The sequence below is a fragment of the Podarcis pityusensis genome (genome assembly GCF_964106645.2).
Source record: "Podarcis pityusensis genome assembly, chromosome: 4".
In the NCBI taxonomy this organism is placed as follows: domain Eukaryota; kingdom Metazoa; phylum Chordata; class Lepidosauria; order Squamata; family Lacertidae; genus Podarcis; species Podarcis pityusensis.
The window spans coordinates 59,693,650-59,706,101 of record NC_138027.1 but is presented as its reverse complement, the minus strand read 5'-3'; the positions used below and the strand labels follow the sequence as shown (position 1 = coordinate 59,706,101).

The 12,452-nt window shown below is 47.5% G+C and overlaps 1 protein-coding gene and 1 long non-coding RNA gene across 3 annotated transcripts; one reads left to right on the top strand and one right to left on the bottom strand.

Annotated features, from left to right (window-relative positions):
* Positions 1 to 219: 219 nt before the first annotated feature.
* LOC308476655 lies at positions 220 to 4,528 on the bottom strand. Its single transcript, XR_013986036.1, has 2 exons — positions 4,413 to 4,528; positions 220 to 1,150 (listed from the first exon to the last, which is right to left on the bottom strand). It is a non-coding gene; the product is annotated as an uncharacterized lncRNA (long non-coding RNA).
* On the top strand, positions 4,187 to 6,967 carry MID1IP1 (MID1 interacting protein 1). Of its 2 annotated transcripts, none has more exons than XM_081004396.1 (2): positions 4,187 to 4,363; positions 5,181 to 6,967. In XM_081004396.1, exon 2 carries the CDS (start codon positions 5,512 to 5,514, stop codon positions 6,019 to 6,021), a length of 510 nt encoding a protein of 169 aa, XP_080860522.1. In that variant the 5' UTR covers positions 4,187 to 4,363; positions 5,181 to 5,511; the 3' UTR covers positions 6,022 to 6,967. The 2 variants fall into 2 exon arrangements, with proteins under 2 accessions (XP_080860522.1, XP_080860523.1); XM_081004397.1 differs by lacking the exon at positions 4,187 to 4,363 and adding an exon at positions 4,538 to 4,671.
* Positions 6,968 to 12,452: the final 5,485 nt, after the last annotated feature.

Sequence of the window (12,452 nt, the reverse complement as noted above, 5' to 3'; positions counted from 1 at the left end):
AGTTTCTTTACTCAAGCCCTGTTATAATGAAATAACAGCACTAGTAATGGTAATAATACCATTTAATATGCATTACATGGTGTAATTGTATTGGGCTGTGTGTAACCCACCTTGGGATTCCATGGTGAAGGCCAAGTTATAAATGCCTATGAACGAACTAATAAAATCAGCCCTGGAAGGGACTTATAACAAACCCGGAATACACAATGCACGAACATATGCCAGCGGTTCCCATTTATTTCAATGGGGCGTGCGCAGGAGAACTTCCCATCGGATAATTTACGCCTACAGCAACTGTTCCCACCATAAACGTTTACATTTGCAGATGCACTGACTCTGCTTTAGATAACGTAAGCCAGCATTTATGCCAGCTATATTTTTGTGGGTATTGATTTATGTGAGGGTGTATAATGATGAAATGAGTCTAGGAGGCTGTAAGTAATATAAGAGGTTTATTCCGTTCCTTTCTTACAGAGGAAGCGCGGTAAGAGTGTGCGGGAAATAAGGGCCCATTATGTCCCGGTGCCTTGGCTTATTGTGGTTTATAGGTTGCCAGGGCAACACACTCAGCTACCATTCCCTTCCCCTCCCCGCCACGAGACCCTCATGCTGCTCTTTCAGCTGCCACTCCTTTGTTGCCACGGGCGCTGGAGCAGAAAGAGAATGCGAGCGTTGTTTCTGATTGGGCCTCGCCGAGCCTTGCTTATTAGCATATGAGGACGGAGTATGACAGGCAGGACGAGAGCCGATTGGCTGAGGCTGGAGGTGAGGCTGTGGGGTGATTCCGGGCAGGCGGCTAGCTCTCGGACTTGAGCGGGAGTCGGCTCCGGGAGGCCGCGCGCGAGGCTCTAGGGCGCGCGCGCTCGTGCTCGAGTGTCCTCCTTTACCCCTCGCGGCGTCGCGCGCCGATCCGTGTCAGCTTCGTACTGCTCCCGTCTCCTTTTTTGTCCTTCCGACGGGGCTTCCAGACGGCGCGCCGCGTGTGTGCAGCTTTGGGGAGCACGCGGGACCGGCGTGTCCAGTTTGGCCGAGGGTGGTGTTCACGCAGCCGAGGCGTGGAAAACCACCGAGTGCACGCCCAGTTGTACATGATTCAGGCTTGCCGGGATCTTCCCGTCGTAGAAAGTCGAGGCATATGTACTTGGCAGCCCTGCCAAATGTGAAACAAGAAGCCAAGTTAGGCGGCCAAAAAGATACAAATAGAAACTAAAAGCACAATTTCAACCCCCACCCGTGGGTAAGAAAGGGATCGGACGAAATTTGCTCGCCATTTTCCCCCAGATTGGAGCGGGGACGTTACAAACAACCTTCCTTTTATAGGGAGAAGGATGACGACCCCAAACAACAACAACAACCCCGGGGTGTTTGTATTGTATCGTTTCTTCCATCTGGGCTCCAGAAGTAACTTTGCCCTCATGCACGTTTCCCAAAGAGTATTAAGTCCCACTGAACTAAGTGGGGCTTGCTTCCAAGTAAATATGGATGTATGAGAAAATGTACATCTCTCTCCAGACCCCTACTGTCTGCTAACTGACTGCAACCGATATTTCTTGCCATGGAAAACTTGAGTAGTCTGTGTTTAATAAAAATTCTCTGCTCCCTACAATCTGCATAGGTCTATATCAGGGTTGATGGGGGAATTTAAAGCTGCTGGACCTGCAAGGAACAAAACTGGGATGGGGAAGTTGTGGCCCTTCAGATGCTGCTGGACTACAACTCCCATCACCCCAGGCTATTAGTTATGCTAACTCCAAAAACAAGGGTGGGGGCTCCCATTCCCCATCCCTGGACTATAAGACTATAGTGGAATTTGCACTTGACTTGTTTTTTTTTCTATTGTAAGCTACCCTGTAACCTTACCGTGAAGAACAGATAAGAGATGAAAGAAACAAAGCCCTGCCTGGAAGCAACCAGAGACTTCTTTCATATTTTCTTGTCTGGGGTAAGGTGAGGATGAAAAGTCAATTTTGGTGCATTTTGCACTCTTTCACCCCAAATCTTTCCTCTGGGAGATAGAAGCAGCTGGGGATTATTTTGATCTAGCAAATGCCTCAGTGGGAAAGGGTCAGAGCTTTCCTGAGGCCGGGGTGGGGGGAGAGAGTCTTGTTAGACTAAAGTTAGAAACTCAAACAAAAAAAGCAGTTGGTCCCTAGCGAGGTCCCCAGTCAGCTGCCCCCCCCCATTGTTCCGGCCTAGAAAGGGTTAAGTGGCTCCTCAGAGCTGTCTCCACATTTCCATTAAGAATGAAACAAACAAAACAAACAAAACCGCCCACTGACTGCTCAGCATTTCCCTGCCTCTTATCTGGATTGATCCCAGGAAACAAAAATAAACTGAATTCTGTTTCTGGAGACTCCTTTTCTGTGATAGGAAATTGTGGAGGAACAGCCTTTTGTCTGGGATTAAAGGACATATTTACTTCTGAAACGAGAGGTGTTTGGGGCTCAGTCTGGTGCAGTAAGGGCCTCTCACTACTCCAAAGTCATCGTCACTCTGCTGGGCTTAATGGCATGCTCCACCAGGGCAGACCCAGCTATGCTGCCAGCATCAGTGCCAATTTCAGGCAAGAGAATGCCAGAAATCAGGGTGATCTCCCGAAAAACTGGTGCTGATTTCTGGCACCACTTCTCCATCACTGGGGGACACAGTCGGTCACAGCAGCAGAGTAGGTGGTGCAGGAGTGCTAGGCATGGTGCCTCAAGCGGTGAAAAAGGAAGTGCCACCCCGCTACTGCTGTTGCTGCCACCACCACCAGTGCCGCCATACCTGCTGCTGCCACTGCCACCCACACAGTACGCCCTGCCACATACCCACTCCTGGCAGACATCTTGCAAGAAGTAGGCAGGGCATCTGTGGGGGTGCATCTTGGGGGCATTCACCACCTGAGGCTACAGCTGACCGGGTTGAGAGTGTGTATATGAATCAGTGCTGGATTACCAAATGAGCAAAGTAGGCACTGGCCTATGGGCCCCACACCCCTTGACAACGGAACAAAATAATATTGATATGATCTTAAAATAACATTACAATCAAACTTTCTTAGTTCAATTTTATCCTGCCTAGGGGCCTCCACAGGGTTTAATCTGGCACTGATATGACTTTCCTTATCCACCAGCTACCTTTTACTTTCATGCCAGCACCAGCCAGGATACTGCCTTAAGAGGAAGCAGACACCTAAGAGGACAGGGTCAAACCCGTAAAAACCACCCCTGCTTTGTTTTGCCAACTTCTCCCCTCTGCCACTGCATGGAGGCCTGGTGGGGCCCTCTGCCACCACAGGGAAGCCAAATGAGACTTGCTGCTGCCACGGCCTGGCCCCTCAAGATTGGGGGGCACTCAGCCCTGTCCTCACATATGCCCCCCATAGAGTTGGTGGCGTGCTTCTGTGCCAGGGGTGGATATGTGGTGGGGCACTTCCTATTTCACCACTTGAGACAAAAGAAGTACAGTGGTAGCCAGGGTTACATACGCTTCAGGTTATAGACTCCGCTAACCCAGAAATAGTACCTCAGGTTAAGAACTTTGCTTCAGGATGAGAACAGAAATCGCGCCGCGGCAGCAGCGGGAGGCCCCATTAGTTAAAGTGGTGCTTCAGGTTAAGAACAGTTTCAGGTTAAGAATGGACCTCCAGAACAAATTAAGTACGTAACCAGAGGTACCACTGTACTACTCTGTCACTCCTGCCCCCACCTGCACTCCCACTCTACTGTTGCAACTTGCACAGTGTGATCTGAGGCATCATAGGAGCCAATTCCTAGGGCGTGAGGTCCCTTTGGCCCCCCAATAAAATATTTGAGGGGGCTGCCCCGCCAGTTGATAGGTATTGCCATTCAAATAGTGTGTGCACCCCGCATCATGTGATTGATTTCGGGTGAGATCACTCTGTCGCTGCCTTCGAGCATGATCTCGCCCCAAATCGGCGCCGACGCCTAGCACCGCTTCTCCACTACTGGCGGAGGAGCCCCCTTTCCCACAAGTAAGAGCTGGGCCTCTCGGAGCTGCCTTCTTTTCCTTCGGTCTCCTCGTGGTGTGTGGGGCTGTGCTCGACCATTTCCCTTCCCCCGGCTGCCACTAGCAGTCGCCGGGTACGCGCAGCGCCCTCCCTCCCTCCCTCCCTGGTGCCGCCGGGAGAGAGGCGGAGCCGCCGCCGCCTCGTCCCCGGTGTTACATGTGGTCACTCGGACTGAGACGCCTCCTCCGCCCCGCTTCACTGCAAGGGGGTGGCCCTTGGAAACACCTTGTTTTAACATACACGCTATAAATACGACTGGCTCAGAGCATGGGAGCAGAGCTAGAAGCGAGACACCGGGACGCTCGCAGAGCCGGCCAGACGCAGCCAGTGTGAGCCGCCGCTCCGAGCCCGGTGAGTGAGTGGGGAGGCGGCGGCGGCGGCGGCGCGCTGCTCTACGCACCTCGGCTCGGCTTTGTTCATTTGCCGGCTTGCAGGCGAACAGCTGTGCGCCCCTGGGTGCCTTGTTTCTGGGGCTGGGTCAGGTCGACGGGGCGGGGAAGGGGGCTCGGCCACGGCTGACGAGCAGAGCTTCCTCAATCCAGCCCAGTCTTTTTTCTTTTCACTGAGTGCCTGGGGGGACTGGAAGGCAGTTCCCTTTAGGCGGCAGGAAACCCGGAGTGAGCCGCGGTCGGCTTCCTCTTGCAGGCTCGCCTGTGTCGGTATGCAAGCGGCTGGGGTGGGTCTGGCGGGAAAGGGGTCTGCAACGGAAACAAACGAGGCAAGAGGATGCCGAGTTTCCAGCTTCTCCGGATGGGAGCCTATTGCCAACTCTACCGAGGGCAGACGGCAGTTTTTCAGGCGCTTTGCTTCTGCTCAGAAGCACTTTCCATTAGCTCAGAGGTTTTCCGAACGGAGTTCTAGAGGCGCGGAAGTACTTGCATTGATGGGATCTGGCGGGCTGGTGGGGGCAGGGAGATGCTTATTCAAGTGGTTTCCTCGCCCACATCCCATTTTCTCTCCTGGATGGAATAAGATCTGGGTTTGAACGCAGCTCTAAACGTTAAGAAGGTGGGGGGCGGAACACAAAGCAAGCTTGGGGTCAGAAGAGGCTGAGGCATAAAGAAAGGCTTGGAGCGGGGCGGGGAGCGGAGGGAGGCTTGCTGCTGCTGAGGGTTTGGGGCAAGGCACGGGGCTGGTCCTAATCGCCATCTTTTGTTCTCTTTCGCAGCCACTCCTTGCAGCAGAGGCTTTCTTGCTTCCAGCCGGCAACTACTTACTGGGAAGCTGGGCGGAAAGACGGCTTCGTCCTTGGCAAAGAGATACCTTGCGCCAGGGGGAGAAAGAGCCGACACGCTTGCTTTTTTTCTCTGAGAAAGGAAACCAAAGGCGGGAAAAGAAAGCAGCAACTTTTCATCAGTTTGGCGCCTTTTTAAACTCGGGCCTCGCCTTGATCCCATCGGAGCAGCTGCTCCTGCTCCCCGAAGCCTTGCTCGGCGCCCTTTTCCTCCTGCGACACCAGCAGCCCGCCTTGCCCTGCCGCGCCTCCGCCAGCCGCCAGGATGATGCAGATCTGCGAGTCGTACAGCCAAAAGCACTCGCTCTTCAACGCCATGAACCGCTTCATCGGGGCCGTCAACAACATGGACCAGACGGTGATGGTGCCCAGCCTGCTGCGGGACGTGCCCCTTTTGCTGGAGGAGCTGGACGCGGGCGGCGGGGAGCCGGAGGCCTCGCTGACCCCCAACGGCGGCGCCTACTGCTCCTGCAGAGACATGTACAGCCACTACGTGCTGCTCAAGTCCATCCGCAACGACATCGAGTGGGGCGTGCTGCAGCAGGCGAGCGAGGAGGCCGCGAGCCGGAAGAAGGAGAAGCTGAACGGGGGGCCCGGCGCCGTGGACATTAGCCGAGGGCTCCCCGAGGACGAGGAGGTGGAGGAGGACCTGGAGAAGCAGTTTCACTACCACTTGAGCGGACTGCACACGGTGCTTTCCAAACTGACGCGCAAGGCCAACGTCCTCACCAACCGGTACAAGCAGGAGATCGGAGGCAATAACTGGGGACACTGAGCCCGGGAGGGGGAGGACGCGGCCAGCCTGCCTGCCTGCCTGCCTGCCTGCCGGGGTGAGAAAGTCAGAGGACGTTTGAGTTTGTAAAGGGCTAGGGAAGAAAGTGTGTGTGTTTGTGTGTGCTGAGTGCGAGAGAAGCAAATGCTCTTATGCGGCTTTGTAATTGGAGCAGAGAAGGAGCATTTCAGGGGCCAGTGGCGAGCATAACAGCAGATGTAAAATTGTATGTGTCTCGGAGAAGAATGTGAGGGCGGAAGGGACTGGCTTTCTTGCTAGGCATATCCTAGTGGGGTTTTACTGTTGGCAACGCTGAACATCCATGGAGGCGGGGTGATGAATCTCTCTGCCTGGTGTAGCAGGCATAACCAGGTAGTCGAGTATAATATTTCCAGATTCTGAGGACTCTGAATGATGTACAGTGGCCCAGGCCAGTTACTGAAAGAGTGTGTTTGTAATCACTGGAAAATGTGTGTGCACGCACATGTGTGGTGGCGGCAATAGTAGTGGCGACTGCATCACTTCTTTCATGTTTTGCACTACTTTTGTAACGTTAATATATATGTATATAAAGTCTTAAGAATTCTCTTTGCATGCTCCTAGATCTGCAGGCGTCTTATTTTTTACCAACGCACAAGGATGTACATTCATTACTATTAATTAAACTTTTTTTTTACAAGCGAGGTGAACAGTTATTGTTCTCCTTTAAGTAAAGTTACTTACCTTTCCACATTACATTGAACTGGTCTATATGAGGCTGCAATTGTGCTACTTGAGAACTATTTATACTCAGTTGCAGATGATGGAACCAGTTAACTAATGTGCACCCCTATTTCAATGAAAAGATAAAAGGGCCTCATTGTTGTACATGCATTGAAGATTTATTTAAACCTTTTTTTATTCAGATGTAGAGTATATTCTAAAATAAATAAGCAAATATATTGACTAAGATGGACTTCACTGGTTTTTATGTTGTGCCTCTACTAGAATTTAATGCTAACATCTATTTTGCAACACACAAACTGTATATGAAGCGATTCTTGACATTATCTTTTTTGGAGGGGGGGGGGGGTAGGCATCTAGTTCACTACAGGGATGACAGGCCTGTATTCCCCACTCTCCCCCTGTGGTGCACAGGGACAGGCCCATACTTATTTTGTACATTTATATCCTGGAACACAAATGTCATGCAAGGGGTTCTTAGGATCTCTGCCATCCGTTCAGTAACCACATCCAGACCTGCTTTGCTTCCAGGCCATCCCCTCACTCAAGAGGATGTGAACCCAGAGCTCTATTATGCCCTGCTATGCATGGGCACTGTGCCCACTGTATATTGAACTGAGCCCTTTTAAAACCAGAGACAGTTTTCTCATGGACTTCAGTGAGAGGTAGATTGCACTACAGTTCAAGTTAACTATCCATCTCAGGGAGCTGCCGTTCAAAGCAACATGTAGTTAATTTAAAAGAACCTCAACAAGTGGAAACCATGTTCTCTTAGCTCTTCTTCAAGTTGCCTTTACAAGTCAACACCTACAGTGAGTGCAAGATATTTATATGGATGCAGGTCAATCTTTTAAACCTAGTTATTTATTAAGTATCTTAAGACTTGGTAACTACTAATCAGATTTAACTCTGCAAGTTATTTATGTTGTGACATGGATGCTTCTAGACTGTTCTTGGAATCAACAGCTTCATTCTGTGTGGTATTTTCTAGTTTAAATCCAGGTATGCTATCTTGGAGTCTAAACCAATGTTTTCCTATTTTTTCAGAACATATACATACAGTGCATTGTGGTTATATTCATATGCACCCAGCCTAATCTAGACTCCTCTTAAACCTACTTTTAACAACAGAGTAGTTGTTTGGTCATTTCAGCAATACCATTTAAACTTTTAAAACAAAAAATGCCATATAATGATGTAAACCCTTTAAAGATGCGGATGCATTTTATAGATTCAGATCTGAAAATTCCTTTGGGCTTTGTTTCAACTTTTTGACAATAATATGCTAATGCAAAAGCATTTCTGGCTGTTATGGGCTATATCTTTGAGGGAAGTGGAAAAATAGAAAAGATCCTGCTGAATCTAAGCCCTCTTGCGTGAGTAAAAATGAAATAATTGCTCTTAAAATGGATTAAAAAATATTGTGTCTCTTTTATAATAAAATGGCTTAAACTGAAATCTTATTTTAAGGTTACAATCCTATGTCTCCTCGTCCAGACTTTATCCAGACTTTATCCCAATACAATCAATGGTGCTTAATTTTGGGTAGACAAGTGCAGATTTTTTTCTTTTTAAAAAATGACTTTATAACTGGAAAAAATGTCACTATTAAACCTTTTAGATGTGATGGCAGCCACCAGAGGTGGAATGAATGAAGTTTTTAATTAATATTATAGTCAAACCAAGATTTTAACAGTTTTTATGGAATTCACTTTTATTTTAATATGTCTTTAACTTTGCTTTTTTAAAGTCAACATGTACTTTAATAATCCTGTCAGCAACAATGCAGACTTGGCTTTTTGTTTTGTTTTTTACACTACCCTCAGCAACCTTGAACAGTTAGGGATTGAGCAGGGCCAACTATCACCTGTTTTGGGTACTCTATGCTGGTCAGCAGGCTATTTAAAATTTCCCATCATGCACTGGAGCACTGTGGGAAGTTTTAATGACAACCTATTTATATTTCCCACAATGCCCTGACACAGTTACTTTAGAAGTTCCATGACATTGTGGGAAATTAGAAATGGTAGGTCATAGTCATCTGCCACTGGTCTCAAGTAGCACTGGCCTGATTGGGAAGCACTGACATGGAAGTTGACCCTCAGAGGGCACTTTGTTGAGAGCATCCCCAAATCTGGAGTTAGTTCAGTTCCTGGGAATTCTTAACTTAGTCTTCAACTCTCTACAGTTTTCCAACAGTAAGTCCTCTGAACTCAATGAGACCTGGGAGTAGACACAGATGGGAATGCATCATGAGGAAAATATCATAGGAACATGGGGAGCTGCTTCTTGCCAGGCTAGACTATTTCTCCATTTTGTTCAGCATTGTCTACTCTGACAGGCAATGCTCTCCTGGGTCAAAAGCAGAGGTCTTTCCCATTACCTGGGATACCTCCTGTATGTAGACCATGTTTACCACCAAGCTGTTGTCCCTCTTCCTAAGCTAGATATGCGAGGTGTGTAGTTTGCAGAATGTCAGCCATGATGCCATTGCATTCTTTTCTACCTGAATCATTTTTAAGAAGTCAAAGAAAGTGCTTTTAGTTAATTAAGATACTTTTCTGCATACCATGCTAACATTGTTATTAATGGGTTCAACTAGTAACTGCATCACTAATAGCATAGTAGATGTTTCTCACTGAAGTTAGATCTCATGAAACATTCCAACACTGGCTAGAGATGGAACAGAGATACTTTACTTTCCATATTTACATTTTTCTAAGCTGCCTTCAATTGTAACAGGCCCCCTCCCTGCTGGCTACTCAGCTTGCTGCTTGCTACATCCTGTGCAAATCAAATAATTTTTTTCCTCGGCCTTCTGATGATTTTTGATAGTTACTTGCTTTTTAATTTCCTGTTGTCTTTACTTTAACCTACCTTATCTTGGCCAGTGGTTTAGACTACTGCCAATAATGATCAACATTTGCTGCCACTGTAGTCTTATGCTTCAAAAGCCAGAATTTAATACACTTAGGGCAGTTTCCAACTAACACATTTTGTCAGTGCAAGGATTTCTGCTTGTGCAATGGAACTTCCCTCCCCCATTCACATGTGTTTTGGACCTCCCGAAATCTGCTCTATAGAAAACCCAATAACAGATTTAGGGGATGCATAGGTGGAGGAGAGAGGGAAATCTCCATTGCGCAAGCAGAAATCACTGCACTGATAGAACATGTTACTACATTGTATAGTTGCAATCCTAATCCATTACTTGGTAAAAAGTCTAATTGAAGTCAACAGCAAATACTTCTGAATAGACATAGGCTTGTTCTGTTAGGGAAAAATACCTGGCGTGTTGGCAGCCCTTTTTAAAGAAAGTTCCTAAGCAAATGCTCTTGGTAAGTTTGATTCATAAGAATATGGGTGTAAACAAATAGCCAATTAGTCAAGCTTCGGATTAAATGAGAGGTTTGCTATAGAGAAGATGCAATTAGGAATAGCATTTAAAGAAAAGATATAACTGCAGTATTTTGCCAAATGCTTTGCTACGTTGCCTGGAGAAGACAAAATAACAGGCAGGGTCCAACAGACCCATACTGTTCTTTTTGTTTCAACCTGTTGCAAAGACTCAGTGAAACTGGGCAGCTTCAGACAAACCACATGCTTCATCCAGGCATCAGGAAGCAGATCTGACTAGTGAAAGAGTGAATGGAACTTTCTGGGAGACTTTTCACACTTCCATTTTATAGAGGAAGTCAGTAACTATTGGCAAAAGGCATCCACATCTCAGCCAACTTGGAACAATGAATGCTGACAAGACATCAAAAGGGACGTTAAAATGTGTGGTTTTTTAAAGAGCCAATTGATGCAGGACAATGTTGGTCTTCCAGGCCCCAAATGTCTAGCATGCGTGAAGGGAAATACGAAGGCAGACTTTCCACATCTTGATCTTCCCCAGTATGTGACTGGAAAATGAACTGTACACGCTTCCCAAGTAGGGTTAGCCAATCTGTAAACTTGGCTATTTGAAATGGAGTATAAAAAATGTAAGAGCTCTGCTGGATCAAACAAAAGGCCCATCTAGTCCAACCAGATGTTTATGGGAAGTACACAAGCAAGACAGCAAGACTCAAGTGTGATAGCAGTGGCCATTTGTGATTCCCACCAAGTGGTATTCAGAGGCATACTGCCTGTGACAGCATATAGCCCTTATGTCGGGTGGACATTGATAGCCTTATCGTCTATGAAATGTCACATCCACATCATGCACTTAAAGCACATAGCTTCCCTGAAAGAATCCTGAGAACTGTAGCTTGCTAAGGGGGCTGGGAGTTGTAGTTTTGCGTAGGAGTGAACTGCAGTGGTACCTCGGGTTAAGTACTTAATTCGTTATGGAGGTCCGTTCCTAACCTGAAACTGTTCTTAACCTGAAGCACCACTTTAGCTAATGGGGCCTCCTGCAGCTGCCATGCCACCAGAGCACGATTTCTGTTCTCATCCTGAAGCAAAGTTAACCTGAAGCACTATTTCAGGGTTAGCAGAGTCTGTAAGCTGAAGCGTATGTAACCTGAAGCGTATGTAACCCGAGGTACCACTGTATATTTCCCAAGAGTCTTTGGGGGAAGCCAAGTGCTTTAAATATATGGTGTGGGTGTGTCTGATCCTCTTTTAGAGCCATCCATGTTTGTGACCAATGGTTCCTGTGGGAGCGATCTCCATAGTTTATCCAAGAGCTGCATGAAGGAGTAATATATTTTGCATGCCTTGAATCTTACAACACTCAGCTAGATGGCCTCAGGTTCTAGTACTATGAAAGAGGGGAAAAAAAATTCTATCCTTACTTTCCACACCATAAATATGGGCTGTGTTAATAGGAGCTGGATAGGCAAGGTTAGGCAGTCTAGCAATCTGGATGGTGTCAGTCACATCTTTGACACCCTATGAAGCTCAGCCAGGTTTCTGGTATCATAGGTGCAAGCTATCTTGTTACATCTTCATATTATGCTTCTTCCTAAGTTCCCTCCTTCCCCAGTCAGTTAGACTTCCAGCATCCAGAGTCAATGGATGACTCAGCCGAGGCATCAGTTTACTATTTCAGATTAATGATTCACCAGCATAGTATCCTTTTATAAAGCCTGCTCTTCCAGATGCATTTTCCCATACTGAGTTGTGTGTTCTTCAGAATGCTTGATTTGTGAGGAAAATGGCATTGTATACTGTAGATGGCTTATGCCAGGCACCCCCAAACTCGGCCCTCCAGCTGTTTTGGGATGACAACTCCCACCATCCCTAGCTAACAGGACCAGTGGTCATGGATGATGGGAATTGTAGTCCCAAAACAGCTGGAGGGACGCTTTGGGGGATGCCTGGCTTATGCTTTCTGAAACTGACAATGACCACAAAGGACACTGTCACCAGCTACTTGTAGCTGCTCACGTGACCCTCCTGATTTGATTTGCTCATTACATGGGAGAACACAATGCCAGTTGAACGATACTCATGAGGTTCCCCATGTTATTTACACACCTGTGTTGAGGACATTAAAAGGGGTTTTGGTGCATGTTCAAATTGGTGGCTAGCTGCTCTTGTAGTAGGGGAATGCAAACTGATTATACATGGTTAGGCCTTGCCCAGAGAAATTGCTGGAGGCTCAAGTTTCTTTAAGGCAGAGCTTTCCAAACTGTGTGTCGCAACACATTAGTGTGTCAACTGCAGTGTGTAGGTGTGTTGCACAAACATTCCCCATGCTGCTCCTGGGACTGGAAAGGGTT